The sequence below is a fragment of the Neofelis nebulosa genome, chromosome 1, assembly GCF_028018385.1.
Source record: "Neofelis nebulosa isolate mNeoNeb1 chromosome 1, mNeoNeb1.pri, whole genome shotgun sequence".
Classification (NCBI taxonomy): Eukaryota; Metazoa; Chordata; class Mammalia; order Carnivora; family Felidae; genus Neofelis; species Neofelis nebulosa.
In genome coordinates, this window is record NC_080782.1 from 202,349,223 (window position 1) to 202,367,413 (window position 18,191).

The 18,191-nt window shown below is 36.5% G+C and overlaps 1 protein-coding gene across 7 annotated transcripts in view; it reads left to right on the plus strand.

Annotated features, from left to right (window-relative positions):
- The window catches only part of PCDH9 (protocadherin 9), a 925,564-nt gene extending 922,042 nt beyond the window's left edge, over positions 1-3,522 (plus strand). For all 7 annotated transcript variants that reach the window (XM_058683241.1, XM_058683266.1, XM_058683246.1 and 4 more), the window contains one exon: positions 1,270-3,522. In XM_058683241.1, the coding sequence (XP_058539224.1) occupies positions 1,270-1,643 (374 nt within the window). In that variant the 3' untranslated portion in view covers positions 1,644-3,522. The remainder of the gene's footprint in view (positions 1-1,269) is intronic.
- Positions 3,523-18,191: the final 14,669 nt, after the last annotated feature.

Sequence of the window (18,191 nt, forward strand, 5' to 3'; positions counted from 1 at the left end):
TCGTAAAATCAATTCCTAATTTCCAGCCTATCACTTATCACTTGACTGTTTAATCAAGGGGAAAGAAAACAAAACAAAACAGTTTTTTCCTAAATCATTTGGCTGTTGTTTTTCAGTAAAGGGCTAATTTCCTCTTTATATAATCAGAAAAGAGTTTACTTTTGAAATGAAGGTTAAAATATATGTTGTAGATTGCCTGCTAGGAAAAACAAGCAAACCAATAGATAAATATCTACGATGACTTTTTCCCCCCTGAATATTAGACTCCATGTGATCCAATTTGCAACTTAGCTAGACTTTCATTCTAGTGAATTTATTTAATACACTTAGAAATATAGAAAATAGTTTAGGCTTGTCGGCACCTGAGTGGCTCGGTGGGTTAAGCGTCCGACTTCGACTCAGGTCATGATCTTGTGGTTCCTGGGTTCCAGCCCCACGTCAAGCTTTGTCCTGACAGCTCAGAATCCGGAGCCTGCTTCGGATTCTGTCTTCCTCTCTCTCTGCCCCTCCCCCCACTCACACTCTGTCTCTCTCTCTCAAAAGTAAATAAACATTAAAAAAATTTAAAAGAAAAGAAAATAGGTTAGGTTTGGAAACAACCAAATGCTGTCTTTGAATGCAAATGACTTCTTTATTTACTTGGATTTCAGAATGCTTGCAGCAGACCAGGTGTTCCTTTAGTAATACACACAGTTAAAATATGCTTTAATTTTTTTTAATTTAAAAATGTTGCACAATTACTTTTGTATGGTTTTGTATAAAAATAACATGTTTTTATGGAAAACTGATATTTTGTATAATCATTTAGAGTATTTATTTTTTAATATTATATTTCAAGTATTTTCTGTTTTTATGGAGTTGTACATTACATATTTACATATTTTTCAACATCACACCTAAAAATTTTCGACTCTTCATAATTTTTCATGAATAAGGGCTTTTTGTTGAGAATTAGACGGTAAATCAGTAACAATACATACTCCACAGAAACAGTTGATCAGAAATGGTGTATTGTGGGTATATCTGTTTACTCATGTCTGTTTCTCAATATAAATGAAGGCTGAAGGAAAGAGATGATTCTTACTTCCACAACAAGAAATTCGATTCCTTCTGTTCCTCTTAAAAGACTGAATTCTTTGAATTGCGTAACTTATTATACTTTCACAAGAAAATGAAATCACCAATGCACTTCTTCTCAAAGGTGACAATTTTAAATTACAGTTCTAACCACTTTCTTTTCTTATTTTCTCTGTCTCTTGCCCTCTGTAGATGGGCCTTTGGGTCCCCGAGGATTAGCTGAAGCCACAGAGATGTGCACTCAAGAGTGCTTGGTTTTGGGTCACTCTGATAATTGCTGGATGCCTCCTGGCTTGGGCCCATATCAACACCCTAAATCTCCTCTCTCAACCTTTGCACCCCAGAAAGAATGGGTCAAGAAGGACAAGCTTGTGAATGGGCACACCCTTACCAGAGCCTGGAAAGAAGATAGCAACAGGAACCAGTTCAATGACCGTAAGCAGTATGGCTCCAATGAAGGCCATTTCAACAATGGCAGCCACATGACAGACATTCCTCTGGCAAATCTGAAGTCTTATAAGCAAGCAGGAGGTACTATTGAGAGTCCGAAGGAGCACCAACTCTAAAAAAAAAACAACAAAAAAAAAGGCTATATGGGACCTAATAACTTTAATCTAAATAGACATGCTAATACTGTGTGTGTCAGAGCTTTATGTATTCAATAGATCTCTATAACTATGCCCCTTTATAGCAGGGATATCCATAACTTTGTGTTAGCACCATGGAGGATACAATATTTTACAACATAAAAAAAAGAAGATAGTTCTACTAGCCACGTGATCTTGTTTACTAGAATTGATTAAACTCTCCAGAGATGATCACTCCATTGTGCAAATATCTTTTTTTCTTTTTTTTTTCTTTTCTTTCTTTCTTTCTTTCTTTCTTTTTTTTTTTTTTTTTATTGCATTTTACTTTTGACCCTGGACTGCTGCTATGAACAATAGAATATGCATTTGGAGAGTAAGAAAGTTCCATGGATTAGAGTGACTGACAAACATATCCAGTTAGAAAATTGTGCTCTTTTTGTCATTGATTTGTGCTGGGACTGCTATACTTGACATTATACTTCAAACGAAACTTAAAAAGATTAAGCATTAAACCTATTGTGCTGTTAACAACGTTAGTGGATACTTGTAAGTCAATCAGTGTTAAAGTATTTGTAAATAGAAGCAAGTTATTATTAACAACTTTTGTGTACTTACAACGTTCACCTAAAAAATGTTGTAGCATAATTCCGTGTTTTATGGTTGCTTCTTTCCTTTTTCTTAATTTGCCTCTTTGTCGTTATTTTTGTTGTTTCTTTCAGTGAGGTGTTTCTGCGTTAGTAGTCTGTCTTGACATACATTGTTCAAAGGATCTCAAACGCTTGTGTTTAAAAAAAGGTTCTGGAATCCTGCTTCTTTTGTGATTGCTTATGATGCTGGGATTCTATAAAAAATAAAGATAAAATGAAAACCTTATATAAGAACAGGACTTCTGCAAAAGCTTGGAAACTCAGAACCTATTTTCTTGACATCCTTGTTTTCAAAGTAGGCGAAAGCAAAATCACTTAATCAGTAGCATTAAGTGTGAGAGTAATGGGAAAGTGTTATCCTTCAGCAAGTAATACAATATCCTGTGCTTGTCACTCATACAAAACTAATGTATCAAAATTAGCATATATTGAAGAAAAATTACTATTCAAAAATAGTTTCAACCGGGCAAGTGTGTGTCTACAACTTTGTTGAAATGGCAGAGTTTGTGTTGATCCTCATATACAATAATGTTGTTGTAACACAAGTGTTAGACCATAGCCACAAAATATTTAATGTGTTGTGCCTTCATGATGTAACAGAACATTCTCCAGGTAGGCTAGTTGGGGGAAATAAAGGGATAAATCTCTAATTATTGCTGTTTAACTGTTTGTTATCATAGTCGGTCAATGCCTGGCAGGTACCAGCATCTTGTCACTTAGGTCCAACCAACAGAGTGACAACAAATGTTCATAAGATCTCAGTTGCACGTGCAAACAAATCCAAATTCGAACATTCTTAGGAGGTTTTTGTTAAGGCATGACAGATGATTTAAACAAATAAATAGCATGCAACAAAATGTCTTTATTGAAAGAAGTGAAAGTTATCTTAATGCCACGGTTCAACATCAGTTTAAAAGTAAAAAAAAAAATAAAATAAAAAATAAAAAAAAAGGTTTGCTAATCTGATAGTTAATTTGTTCTTACCAAAAATAAAATTACTTTGTAAATAGCAATTCACGTTTTTCCACAGTATAATGGAAAATAATGGGTAGGGGTGCATTGCTTATTGAAGTACATTTTTGTCGGTTTGTGAGGGGTGTTTGATGACTTTGACAGAATCAATATCTAAACAATTATCCTTGTTACTGCTTTGCCAGTTCTACGTTATTTACAATTATTCAGCTCTTGCAATAAATGTTCTGAATTCCTGATTGTAGTGTGTTAATTCTTGGTCAACATCCAAAGTGATAATTTCTACTCTAATTGTTGGATAAATATATGTGGGTAAATCAGCTCTTAATTAGAAATCAAGGCGGACTTTTGAGGGGTTTAATACCTATGTTCTGAAAATACGATTTCAAAGAGTTAAACTTCTGGTCTATGAAATCATTTTCTAGAGAAATTCATGGAGAAGTTCAGTTCACTTTCTAGTCAAGATTCATGCAAGTTTTATCAAACTGAAATCCCAAGTCCAGAAAGCTGGCAGGTAGACTAGTAAATGAGGTTATTTTATTGTTGGCCAAGGCAGAAGAGAACTATTCTGGGATTAAGGCCTTGAAACAAGGGCTAACACGTCATCTGTATTTCTTTCAGATAGGAAAATAGGCACAGAAAGCTGTCAAGGATAATAAGACATACTCATACATATGCCGTGTGTTTATTTCTCCAGAGAACACCTGGATCGATTTTCATTCGTGTTAGGGTTTTAGGGGAGGTAAGCAAGCCTGACTCTCCCTCTAGAGCTTTTTGTAGCAATGGGAGATAAGATTCAGGAGTTAGAGACACAGAGATAAAGATACTTGCTTGGACTGTGGCTGGGGGTGAAACTGTAACCCTTCACTTGTGAATAAGCCAGACTCACCCATGACTGTGAGGCACACCATGGAACCTCTGTGTTTTCTTCAGAGGGTGCGGCCTGCCCCAGGACACAGAGAATGAATGAATCCTGAAAACATGCCACTCTGGAAAAGATAAAGTCCATGCCTGTACAGTCTTTCTTCATTTTGTTATCAGATAAGTCATTCTCCTCTGCTTTTAAGAGTAAAGTGTGAGAGAAATTAAAACAATTTCTCTTATAGTTCTCCTGCCCATAGAGTCGAACTATTCAAATAAAAAATAAAGACATAAAAATGGAACCAAAAAAAGTGCAATAGTTCTCCTCTCTATGAACAACCTTCACAAGTGTGGGAAAGAAACTCCTCATCCCCTCCATATTTCTATGAATAAATACAATAATATCTAGTCTTATCAAGACATTCAGTTATATGCTTTGTGAAATTTTAGGGTTGATAATATCACGAACCAAAATGGTTTATCAAGTAAATAAAAGAGTACATTCATAATGACTGTTGTTCAAGTATTGTCCACATTGTTTAATTGTGGAGGCATTGAATATTATGAGTCTTTATTTACCTGAAAATTAAAGCCATTTACATTTCCTAGAAAAGCACACCTGTATGAAATCTATAAAGATAATGACTTCTAGAGTGATTATCAAATATTATGATGCTATATATTAATGTTTTTAAGGCAGGTATAGAGATAAACTTTATAAAGCTGAATGTGACCTATGAGCATTTCTACACATACTCTAACATAAAATATATATTTAAATAATGGTCGTTCATTAACAGACAACTGAGCACTCATTTTGTTGCACTGATGCTATTCAGCAGATCTCATTCAGCGTCAAGTGGTGTTCCCTCCCCCATCATTCCTTAGCTAAAGCTAGAAATGCAGCTGAGGCCCCAAAGCCCTTATAGTATTTATTAAACTCTCTTGGCTAGACGCCAGGGATGGCTAATTATTATTAGTGAGGAGTGTTGGCAGCCAGGGATGAAAGGGATGCCTTGTCGGTTTCAATTCTAATGTGGATGCCAGGGTGTTGCTTTGTAAGAGGGCAAACCAAACTATCAAAAGGAGGAGGGGTGTTGCCAGTTTAAAAATGCTTCATTTTCTGCTTTGTTTTAAACAGAGTTGATCTTCTCTCCCTGAAGGAAGCTCCTTCATTGGTTCTTTTGGGAGAGAGTGCTTTCAGATTCTCCCAGTGTTCTTAAAGGCACAGTGATCACATAATGAGCTCTCTATGTACTGTTCCTTCCTATTCACAACTACCGAAGTTTTAGTAGATATCAACTGGCCTTTTCACTGTTGAGAAAATATATAATTATTCTCTTAGTATTGAAATATCTTTGTAAGGTAAATACTATTAAAACATGACTATCATAACATTTCTTTCACATCCAGTTCACTCAAAGTATAAATTAATGGGTATCCCAAAAATACCAGTTTTGCGTTCTCTTGATGCTACCATCATCTGTTTTAAAACATTAAATAAGGGGGTGCCTGGGTGGCTCGGTCGGTTGAGCGTCTGACTTCAGCCCAGGTCATGATCTCACAGTTCGTGAGTTTGAGCCCCGCATTGGGCTCTGTGCTGACAGCTCAGAGCCTGGAGCCTGCTTCTGATTCTGGGTCTCCCTCCCTCTCTGCCCCACCCCACTCATGCTCTGTCTCTGTCTTTCTTAAATAAAACATTAAAAAAATTTACAAAAAAAAAACATTAAACAAGGACTGTATTTTCTATTTTTATATATGCGTTTTATTTTCTTATGTCTTAAGATTCTTAAATAGCACCCCCACATACATGGAAATGAGTTCCGTGCATATTTTTGTTATCCTAATGTATTACATTGTTCTTGAAGCTTTATAGTAAAAATGTCTTTAGAAATATTCTTTCATTTTTTATCCTTAGATTTTTCTTTAAAGTCTTCTGGTTGTATTCTTATTAGCATATATACAACACAATTATTATTGGGCTTATTCAATGCCAGATATTATAGAACTCATGTATTTTGAAAATATGTTCAACTATAGTGATTTTTCAAATAGTATCACAGTACCATTTAAATTCAAACCCTGTCTTTTCTGGACCTTTGTTGTTCTTCTTAAACTTTTTTTATTGAGATACAATTGGTTTCAGGTATACAACATGATTCACTATTTGTATATATTGCAAAATGATCTCCACAACATCTAGTTAACAGCCGTCACCACCCATAATTATAATTATTTTTCTTGTGACAACTTTTAATATTTTCTCTCTTAGCAGCTTTCAATTATATAATACAATATTATTAACTATAGTCACAATGCTATACATTATCTTTATGGTTCTTCTGTTCTAACAAGTGTTTATGTTTTCACTTCCAAATTCATCATTAGTTTTGGCATCATTGACATCATCCTGGACAATGATACTCAATTATAGTAATAAAAATCTTCACCTTGGATCTCTAATACAATTAAGGTGTGCTGTGATATAGTATCAGGTGATTCTAAGTGAAATTTCACTTTTTTATATTTCACGTTGTTACATCTATTTTGTTTTAACTGTTCACATCAGCCATTGTAGTCATTATTATTTTGTATATGAAGCATTTTTGCTTTCTGAAGAAAAATAAATCATGAAAAGATTTAGGGTACCGTTATATACATTCTCCATTAAATTCATAGACCCCAAACATACTTCGATGTCAGTATAACCAGTAACTTGGCCTCAGTGGCAGGGCATCAAACTGCTTAGTGATAGCAGTAAGCTATAATGGAACATATGAAACACTCCCTCCTCCTGAAAACATTTTCTTCTCCTGGCTTCCTGGATACCACAACCTCTTGACTTCCTCTTACTTTATTGGCCATGTCTTCTCAGATCTTCTTTTTCAACATATGTGTTTACAGCTCTAAGTTTCCCTGAGTACTGCCTTTGCTTCATCCCATCAGTTTTGATATGTTGCCTTTTCATTTTTTTCAACCATAAGTATTTTCTAGTTTCCCTGCTGATTTCTTCTGTGACACATTGGTTGTTTAAGAGTGTGTTGTTTAATGTCCACATATTTGTGAGTTTTCCCATTGTCCTATTATGATTTCCAGCTTGATCCCACTGTAGTTAGAAAAGATCGTTTTAGAATTTCAAACTTAAAATTTACTGAGATCTGTTTTGTTGCTTAACATATCTGATCATCCTCTTTTAAAACTGAAATGTCGGGGCGCCTGGGTGGCGCAGTCGGTTAAGCGTCCGACTTCAGCCAGGTCACGATCTCGCGGTCCGTGAGTTCGAGCCCCGCGTCAGGCTCTGGGCTGATGGCTCGGAGCCTGGAGCCTGCTTCCGGTTCTGTGTCTCCCTCTCTCTCTGCCCCTCCCCCGTTCATGCTCTGTCTCTCTCTGTCCCAAAAATAAATAAAAAACGTTGAAAAAAAAATTTAAAAAAAAAACTGAAATGTCTCCCTTAGGATTCCCAATCCTACTTACAACCTGCTCTACTTCTCCCACCCATAGCACTGACCACCTTCTGACATAACTACAATTTACTCATTTTCTAAAAAAATTTTTGAGGTTTATTCATTTTTGAGAGACAGAGAGAGACAGAGCATGAGCGGGTAAAGGACAAAGAGAGGGAGACACAGAATCCGAGGCAGGCTCCAGGCTCTGAGCTGTCGGCACAGAGCCCAACGCGGGGCTCGAACTCACAAACTGCAAGACCATGACCTGAGCCGAAGTCGGTCGCTCACCTGACTGAGCCACCCAGGCGCCCCATACTCGTTTTTAATGCTTGTTGTTCATTGTCTCACTCGAAGATAAACCGCAGAAGGGCAAATAAAACAAATGATTTCCCTTTTACTCGGCGAGTTCTCTTCATAGATTCTATTTTCCCTTCTGTACTCCTTGAAGTCTGCACACTCTAATGACTGGTGAATGTGGTCACTGTTTTTTACAGGTTGTTCTTCCTTGCATTATGATTTGAAGTTCCAATACAAGCTTCCCTCACTCTCTAGGATACTCACTGTGCATTCCGCCCCCACCCCCAGTGCTGTCCACTCCCAGGAAGGACATGTTGTGTGTGACCATCAGCCTATGGAAAAGATGGTAGCAGCCATCATTTTAAAGCCACATGTTATTTCTGCCAGAAACAAGTTTTTAGATTGTTTTCTACCCCCCAAAATCCACACATCACAGGAAATAAAAATAACAGAAAAATTACAAAGACCAAAACAAAACAGAAAATTGAGTCAAAGAGAATGTGTGTGTCTGTGCGTTACATGTGTGTGTGTGTCTGTGCATTACATGTGTGTGTGTGTTCATAAATTCACATCACCAGTTCTCCATACCTTCCAGAAATGGGCCATATGTTTGTCTCTGAAGTTAGTGAAAGCAAAAGCAAAACAGGAAGCAAAAGCATTCCATTTACCAGTAAAATAAGTAAAATAGATTTTTGAATTTCAGTGGATCATATTCTATCTTTGAGATTTTCTTCAGTCTGATAACAAATGGACCATTAAAAACAATATTTTTAAATAAACACATTTTCCCAAAGTTGAGTACATTTTTAGTAATAGTTTGTGTAAAATGTGAACATGACTATACAATCTACATAAAATTCTGTATAAAATATATTTTTTACTTTGCTTATAATAGCATTTTTAAATATTCAATTATGCATCACCTATATAATCTTGCTCGCAAGTTCCACCCTTCGGAAAACATCATAATAATGATAATTGTTTGTCCCCAGATCACTTATGTCACCAAGTCTCCTGTCACTAATTCTCCCCATGTATTATGGGAAGGACAGTTTCCCTTAGGAAAGTTTCAAAATGAGGAAATAATTTCCTTAGCCTCCATAGCCAGGAAGACCATAATCTTTGTAAAACATAACATGTCCAGCTTCGATAATTGTTCTCATTCCCCCACCTTTGGTTAAAGCATCTGTAATAAAATTGTGTTCAGGATCTAACTACAGGACCACTGTCCCCAGATATGGCAGAGGTTATAACAGACTTAAAATCTCTGCTCCCCAGTGCATGTGGGTTAGAGGCCTTTGGTTGTTTCACAATATGACAACTGACGAACAGTCTTTTTTAAAATCAGGGTTTTATTTCCTTTTGGTTAGAATTGTCCCAGACAGCAGTGGTGGCTTTCATCAGGCTTTAATCAAAGGCATTTGTATAGCACTTACTCTGTGCTCAGCACAGGTCTAAGGATTCACATGTGTTAACATTAGTTTTCTCATGTACTTTTTTTTTTTTTTAAGATGTGTGCTGTTTGTATCCCATTCTATAGACGAGGAAACTGAGATATGCGGAGTTTAAATGAATCAACCCTAGACGGTAGCGGGAGCACGCAAGCGATCAAGCAGGGTGCCGTTCTGCCAGTCTGACGGCACAATCCAGGTGCTTCACTACTATGCAATACTCCCTTCTTATGAAAAATGCAAGCATTCTTTGATTCTTGGACCGAGTGACAAATTGATTTTTCTTTTTTTTAAGTACCAGCAATCATATGATTTATTAATTTATTCTAGAATAAATATCCCCCTTCCACTTAGAGTTGGGTTTACCCAATGGATGACATATTCATATGTTGGTTTAAATATCTTAGTTATTAAATGTGTAACAATTGTGCTATTTAGCCTTGGGGTGAAACAACACAGTCTAAAATGGCACATGGGTTTAGAGTGAATACAACCTAAATCGTGTTACTAGGAAATCTAGCTAAAGTCCCTACTACTAGATAAAAATGCTCACTTCCTTTTACATGCCCTGGGTGTATCTGTTCACAGTTCACACCTTTTTAAACGTAGCCCTTGCCTTCTGTTCCCTACCTTGGAAAATCAGGTGAGGAACAAAGTGAGCCACATATCAGGTTTCCATTGCCAATAAACAGGGCATTAAAATGAGACCCAAATCAGTCTGATAATTAACTTTAGCAAGCCTATTTTCTTCCCGTCACGGAAATGCAGCTCGCATGGACATTGAGGGGAGCTATGTGCTCGCATGGAGAAGAGAATGGACTCCCCGAGTGTCATGGAGAAAGCTATACATATGTTAAGCTTCAAAGAATAAATGCCCTCTCTTACTGCATCACCAATTTTAATCAGCTGTTCTTACATCTACAGTTTGGCTTATTTTCCAAATGGAGACACAGCTCTTAATTTGACAAACAAGAATCCCAGATTACAGATATGAAATAAATTAATTACAGTGACAAGGTCATACCATGTAGCAGGACTTCATCTGTCTTTTCTTCTCCCAGGAAGGGCTGACCATAGATTTTAAATGTCAGCTCCCTGTAGTTCACAATCTTACACTGCACTCTTTTATAATAAGGTATGATAACAAATGGCACAAGGAATTAAATATAAATATTCAATTAATAGTAGTTCAATAATATCATAGTATCACTCAGTAAACCATTATTCCATTTAAGCCACTTGTATAGGATAACATTATTCCTCTTTTATACTTTGATCTTTAATTATTTGCCATGACATACTTGCTGATGTAAATAATTGAACATCGGGTGCATAAGAAGTATCTGTCTCTTTATGCGCACACAGTAACCAGCATCAGAAAACCAATATTAAACTTCTTGAGAAAGAAAACACACATGGGTGGGTGTTTCTTTCAAAAATGTTAACCTGGGAATCTTTGCGTGTTTTATCATTTGTATGTAGATAGATATAAAATATATAGTTAATATAGTTATATAGACTGTTGTATGTTATTTTTAGCATTTATTACTAGTAACTTGTATGGTTATTTTTGTGTTCGTTTGGTATTGCTTATACAATTCCAGAATTCTAGGCAAAGAAGTTCATCTAGTAAAATACCAATTTCCCAGTGGGCTGGCATTTAAACTACCTAGCGCAGATGAAAAATCACCAGAGAAGAGCTTGCTTTGGTTATGCATTCTAGGACTCATGAATTCATTTAAACTTACATGGTACAAAATGAAATACTTAACTATTTAGTTCACGGTTGATGCCTTTAGAAATATTTAGCAGTAGTGAAGTTCTGTATAATATTTCAATATTTATTAAAATTAATAATGGAATGAGGATAAAGAGATTTAGCTTATAAATCCTACTTAGGTAGAAAAATTCAAAGGAGATAATGATCCTGAATCTTATCAACTTGAGAAATTTCCATTTTACAGCATAATATCTGGCATTTTGTATAATTGACACAATCATTTTTAATGAAGTAGAATTGGGAGACTAATATTCACATTGTAAGCTTATTATGAAGATTGAATGGGGTGATTAATTGTTAGAGCCTAGAATGGTGTCCAGAATACCATAAGTGCTTCATAAATGCACTTTTATTTAATTATTTTTGATAGTCATAGTTTATTCAAAACCTTTTTTAATCACAAAACACTTAAAATATATCAAATCTTCAAAATATTATGAATGCATTTTCCTTTAGTTCTGTTCCTACACACTAAGTGTTGGACCAAGATTCTCACTAAGTTCTCTCTACTCTCAAGATTTTGCCTTTCATTCTAGGGAGCTGAGATGCTGTTAGTCAAGAATTCTTTCCACTTTTTACCAAAGCAGGTAGGAACTTAGCTTTTTCTCCTTCCTTTTTTTCTTTCTTCAGTTTACTTGAAAATTTTCAATATTTCTGAATCCACATCCTTTGGCTCTTTCAGGATTATTCTATAATTACTCTATTGTGATTCTATAGTTCAGTCTGAATAAATGCAAACACTTCCAGAGGCTTTGAAAAAGATAGCAGACTCTGGCCACCATGGCCCTTTCCATACAGAATAGAGGGCTCTACTTGCCAAATCTTGCAAAATTTTCAAGGGAAGGCTAAATCCCCAATGTCATGGGAAATGTCTCTCTAGAATACATCATGAGTCTAATTTTAATTTTTTTAATGTTTTTATTAATTTATTTTTGAGACAGAGAGAGACAGAGCATGAGCAGGGGAGGGACAGAGAGAGAGAGAGACACAGAATCTGAAGCAGGCTCCAGGCTCTGAGCTGACAGCACAAAGCCTGAGGCGGGGCTTGAACTCACAGAGTATGAGATCATGACCTGAGCTGAAGTCGGACACTCAACCTACTAAGCCACCCAGGCGTCCCATACATTATGAGTTTAAAACAGACAAATCTGGCCCAGGTCAGAAATTCTCTCTTCTATTTTCTGTAAATTCAACAATTTTTATTTTACTTGCTCATAAGCTTATGTCTTTTCATGAGCATTTTCAAATGCTCGGGTCTCTCTAATTTAAAACAAACAAGAAATAACATACAAGTAAGTGGAAAGCTTCATTTCACTCACTTATCTATTGTCAGACCTGTTTTTATCCATTTCATGATCTTGAAGAAAAATCCATCAACACACTACCCATCAACTGTTCCCACCTATAACCACTCCCAACAAGATATCTCTTGCTAAATTCTCAAAATTATCTTGCCAAAATTTATTCCTGAATCAAAAGGTCACCTCTCAGGCTTTACTTCACTCAGTCTTTTGGTGGCATTGCACATGTTCTTAGAACATTCGACTCCTTTAGTTTTGCAACAAGGAATTCTGATGTCTTTCCTTCTATATCCTCAGAGTGCGTCTTCTTAATATCCTATGCAAAACGCCTTCTTTTTCCAAGTGTTGACTGTTAGTTTTCCCTAAGGTTCTGTCTTCTCCCACACTGAATACTCTAAGTGCATCTTACGCATGCCAATGGTTCAATTGTGAGCTCTCCAAATGTACAAATATAGTCCAGCTTTTTCTCCTACATACCAGACCCCTGAAAACAACTGGTCAATAAAATATCCCAGAAATGCCTCAAATGCAATTCTACTCAGTGTCTCCATGCAGCCTCTAGAGAAGTCAGATCTCATGCTTCCAGACCATGTCTGAATGTAGAAGTAAAGAAAGAACCAGAGCCTCTGTGTACCTGGGCACCAGTCACTGTGGACCCTGCTGAAGCTGTAGGATGGTGGTGTGTGAGAACAACCCTCACAGGGGAAGGCCAAGAGAGCAGATTATGCTAGGGCAAGAGGGGTAGTGTGATAGCCCCTTCTATTAAATCACTGAAAGCCATAATGCCACTAAACCACTAGAGCCACCAATCTCAATTGGTGCTGACCAAATTTGGGGGATTGTTTAAACTGGATCTGTGACAGACAGCACGGTGGTGTAGCAAGCTCTAGCACCTACTTATCTTCTTCCTGACTTGAAGTCCTGAAAATCTATTCTCCACAAGTAGCCCGTGTATTTTGTCTAGAATGAAATCTGATCATATCACTCTGGGTCAAAACTATTCAGTGTTTTTCTATTATTCTCAGTCCAAAAGTCCATATGTCTTAAAATAGCCTGCAGACTCCAGCACTTTCTGTCCTCTGATCCCTTGACCAGCCTCTTTGCAATTTATGCTAAAACATGGATCACTTGGTGATCCAGCTAAATCGAACTCCCCAGAGTTCCTTGAAAACACCTTGCTCTTTTTCCCTTCTGGGTCTTTGTGAGTGTTCTTCACTCTGCTGGTACATTCTTGCCTTCTGTTCTCTTCCCTGGAGTAGCTAACTCCTTCTTACTCTTTAGGTCAGAGCTTAAAAGACTTCCTTTAAAGGCTTTTCTGACTGCTTCCAAGGAACCAAGACTATTGCCCACTCACAGCACTTGCACGGTATTGTAACTGTTCATTTACTTGCCAGGATCCCTCCTTTGACTCTAAACTGAGAACAAATATGATGTCTCTCTTATTCACCATTGTGTTCACTGTTTGACATAGGAGGGGTTCAATAAATGTTTGTGGAATCAATAAATGTTTATGGAATCAATTCATGGGTTTTGCCTTCTTGCAAGTGCACATCGGTACTACTCAGAGAACTTGGAAGATGATCCGAGTGACTATTATAGATATACAGATACATTGAGATATCTATAGATAATTGCCTGTATTACAGGTATGATAAAGATATTAAAGGTATTATTAAACCGATTTAGGACTGTTCTGATATACTATGTGTCGTAGGTTTTCCTTTATTCCTCTTTTGCTTCTTTTTTTTTTTTTTCTGTCTGAGGAAAAAGTAGACCTTCTTTTAATAGGGGCTGATTCAGACTTTACTGGCTTTGCCAGGGTGTAGGTGACAGGAAAAGGCAGAAGCAAAAGTGATTACGCCTTTAGTAGGCAAGTGCTGTAGAGAAAAAGACTGATTTTCCTCTTGTCCAGATGTTCCTCCTGAGCATTCCTCTAGTGCCTTCCTTATCATAGTATTATTTCATTAAGCTATATTTGTATTTCTCAGTTTATTTGTTGCCCATTCCTCCTGACTGGGGACTATTTGAAGACTGATTCGTTACTCCTGTGGAATAAATATCTCATACAGGATTTATAATATGGCAGGCATTTAATGAATGCATAGTGTGAAATTTGGAATAAAACTCTTCTGCTTCTTGAAGTAGCAAGCTAAACTTGCTATAAATATGACAACCATTTGTCAGAATTTTTAAAAGATATACATCAGATGTGGATTTGATTAAATGGCTTTTAAATATCATTTTTTCCAGCTTAATGTTCTATAACACTTTGTAACATGATAAGTAGGATATATTTATGGAGAGGTATTAGGATAATATAGGGTTGGGAAATAGGGATCTATAAACCAAAGCAGAAAACCGAGACCCAAGGTGAAGTCAGTTTCTTATAAGTGTAATTATTTCACTGGGATTTTTTTCAACATGCTAATAAAGCAGACAATAGACTAGTCTAATACAACCTGAAGTTGAAAAACCTGCTCAAAGTTCTTTTTTGATTTCTCTTTCTTCAACTTTGTATTATAGTATAAATAATTCAAAAACATTTCAAATTTCCAAATTCAAACATGAACTACTTAGGAATTATGCCGCAATTGCTAAATGGCACTATAAAATAAAATGGTTGGGCTGTGGATATGAAAAACCTACACTCAAATACAGTTGTTCAAAGTTTTATGCATTAAATACTGAATTATGAGTTATCAGTCATTCTTAAAAGGTGCATTTTATTTGAAATACTAAAAGATATTCCATAAGAGACAGTAATCTGCACTTACTCAATGCTCCAATATATAGAAGCAGTAATGCTTATGCAGTGGAGACAAACTGCTGTTTTAAATTTACCAAGAGTTTCTTCTGTTGCTCAAAGCGGAATCTGGATGTTTAAATTATTGAAGCAGATGAAATGGCAAATATGGTATTTATAAGTAGATTCTGAATTTTATTTTTTTTTATTTTTTTTAAATTTTTTTAATGTTTTTTATTTATTTTTGGGACAGAGAGAGACAGAGCATGAACGGGGGAGGGGCAGAGAGAGAGGGAGACACAGAATCGGAAACAGGCTCCAGGCTCCGAGCCATCAGCCCAGAGCCTGACGCGGGGCTCGAACTCACGGACCGCGAGATCGTGACCTGGCTGAAGTCGGACGCTTAACCGACTGCGCCACCCAGGCGCCCCTAGATTCTGAATTTTAGATTGGACATTGGAATCGTGCTGTAGAAATACTATCCCTGTATTCTGGTCAGGTCGGCTTGCGAGCGACAGTGACTCATGCAGACGTGAGGCAATCTTTAACAGTGATGAAGTCTAAATGAAGACAATTAGACGGAGATGTGACGTCATTAAGAGCTCAATTAGAGCCAAAGGAGATTAATGTTTATTCATCCTTTCCCTGTCCACCCCCAACACTTACACTCGCAAAAAGGGAGGCGGTAGGAATTTGACCTCAAGAACGAGGACAGAAGCTGGCCCTAAGCAAAATGATTCAACAAAACAGATGGTTCTAGAAGTGAAAAGACCGCTAGATGCTAAGACTACTTTATATGGAACCCATTTTTAAGGTGTCCCTTCCTGCATTGTAGTTCTCATTGTTATAATCAAAATTTAGCCTAATTGTGTTACACACTACAGACTGGCATGAACTGTGCTGTGTAGGAATGGTGTATAATCACTCTCTTGTCCCTCTTGTGAGTCAAGAGGGAACAAAAAGAATCCTGGAATGGCACTGCTTGAAGACATGGCAAGAGGAAACCAGTATCGATTTGTGGTATTAGAATAGCATTTCTTGAGAATCCTCAGAAATAACAAGAAAAGTAAATTTATGAAAGACACATATTTTCTGTAATCATATAAGAATGGGGGCTTGGGGGTTGTCATTTGGTATTATGGAAAGAGAAACTGCTTTGTTAATTGAAACTGCTTAAGTTAATTTATATCAATAAACATTCTTGCACTCCTAAATAGGTTATACTCCAAAGGTTTGCTTGGCTATTGAATGTTAGAAATCTGGATCGTTTTTCTCAAGGAGTGAATGATATGACAGCTGTATAGGATAGCTAGATGCTTCGAAAGCCTCTTTATCTTATTAATTCTTTTTTTTCTGTAACCCACAATGCTTGGGTAACATCTTTCATATGGACATAGTCTCCTGCTTCCTTACAAAGCCTGTTGACCCAACACAGATCTTAACACAGTGTTAATTGCAAACCAACTGCTCTTTTGAATTTAAACAATGCTTATTGACAGACAGAATAAGAAACACTTTTAACTCACTTCCATCATGACTTAGGTCTTCCCTCACCCCTCTTTTTGTTTTTTTCCTCAACTTTGTAGAAAAATGTTAAATTATGGTGAGTTGTCACTGGTACAGTTTTGTACACTCAGAGCGGCATCTACAGCTGACCCTGGTCTTCCTTGGCAATTCAAAAGAGTGGGGAGTTAGTGATGTAGCTGACTGGTCAAGCCAGTAGCCCTAATGAGGAAAAGCAGAAAGGCCACTCTTGGGACTCTCCCTGGGTCACAATGCAAGGTAGAAATGGAGAAAGCACAGGGGCAATGTTAGGCTGCAGCCATTGGAAGGTAATAAATGGAAAGGCACTAGAAAAAGTAAATTCCAGGCATTAGCTCAGATGCCAGAAAATTCTAAAAAAACTATTTTTGGCAGCATAGCTTGATCTAGTTCCCGCTTACCCAACAGACTTAGCTTTTCTCTTTCAGCAAGAAATATTTATCAGAACACTGTTCTTAATGATTGCTTTACACTTGTCTAGGTGAAAAATCTTCTTCCAACAATTTTAATTGATTGATCACACTTTTGTTCAACTGTAATTTCCACTTTTTTATTAGAAAACTTATTTTGCTTTTGGTACACCAACCATATATACAGTCATTGACTTTGTCTTGTGCAATTTATTTTCTTCAGAAAACTAATACTGTATCTTATCTCTGTGATATTGATTATTTTAAAGTTCATTGAAATTAATGTTTCTAGAAACCCATGCCACACCTATTCTTTTTAAATAGAATCCTATGTTTTATGTGTAACTGTGTATGAAATATTGGAAAGATCATTTATCATTACTGACCACCTTGTGAATTCAAATATCCAAAATATAATAGAATAGGAGTCAATCAAGTCAAGGTTATTTTACTTAAACAAAATGTTCAGTTATACAAAGAGCACAGTATCCTGCTTAATCACATTAGCTACACAAGCATCTGGAGTATAAGTCTGCATATAGCAGTTCTCTTAGAATTCATATGTCATATTCACTCAATGAAATTTAAGAAAGTTACCCTAGATACGTAAAATATGCTTTGACTTAGTACTTTTTTTTAATGTTTATTTATTTTTGAGAGAGAGACAGACAGAAAGAAAAATAGAAAGAGTGAAAACACAAGCAGGGGAGGGGCAGAGAGAGAGACACATTATCTGAAGCAGGCTCCAGGCTCTGAGCTGTCAACACAGAGCTCTACACAGGCATTGAACCCACGAACTGTGAGATCATAACCTGAGCCAAAGTCGGATGCTTAACTGACCGAGCCATCCAGATGCCTCTTGACTTATTATTTTTAAATATTGACATTTAAAAACTGTTTCCTTAAAAAAAGAAACCAATAAAATCAGACAAAAAAATTTAAGTCCATTTTTCCCTTTTGTTCCAAATTATTGTGCTATTTCTTTTTCTTTATAATATTTTTAATGTTTATTTATTTTTGAGAGAGAGACAGAGAATGAGCTGGGGAGGGGCAGAGAAAGAGGGAGACACAGAATCG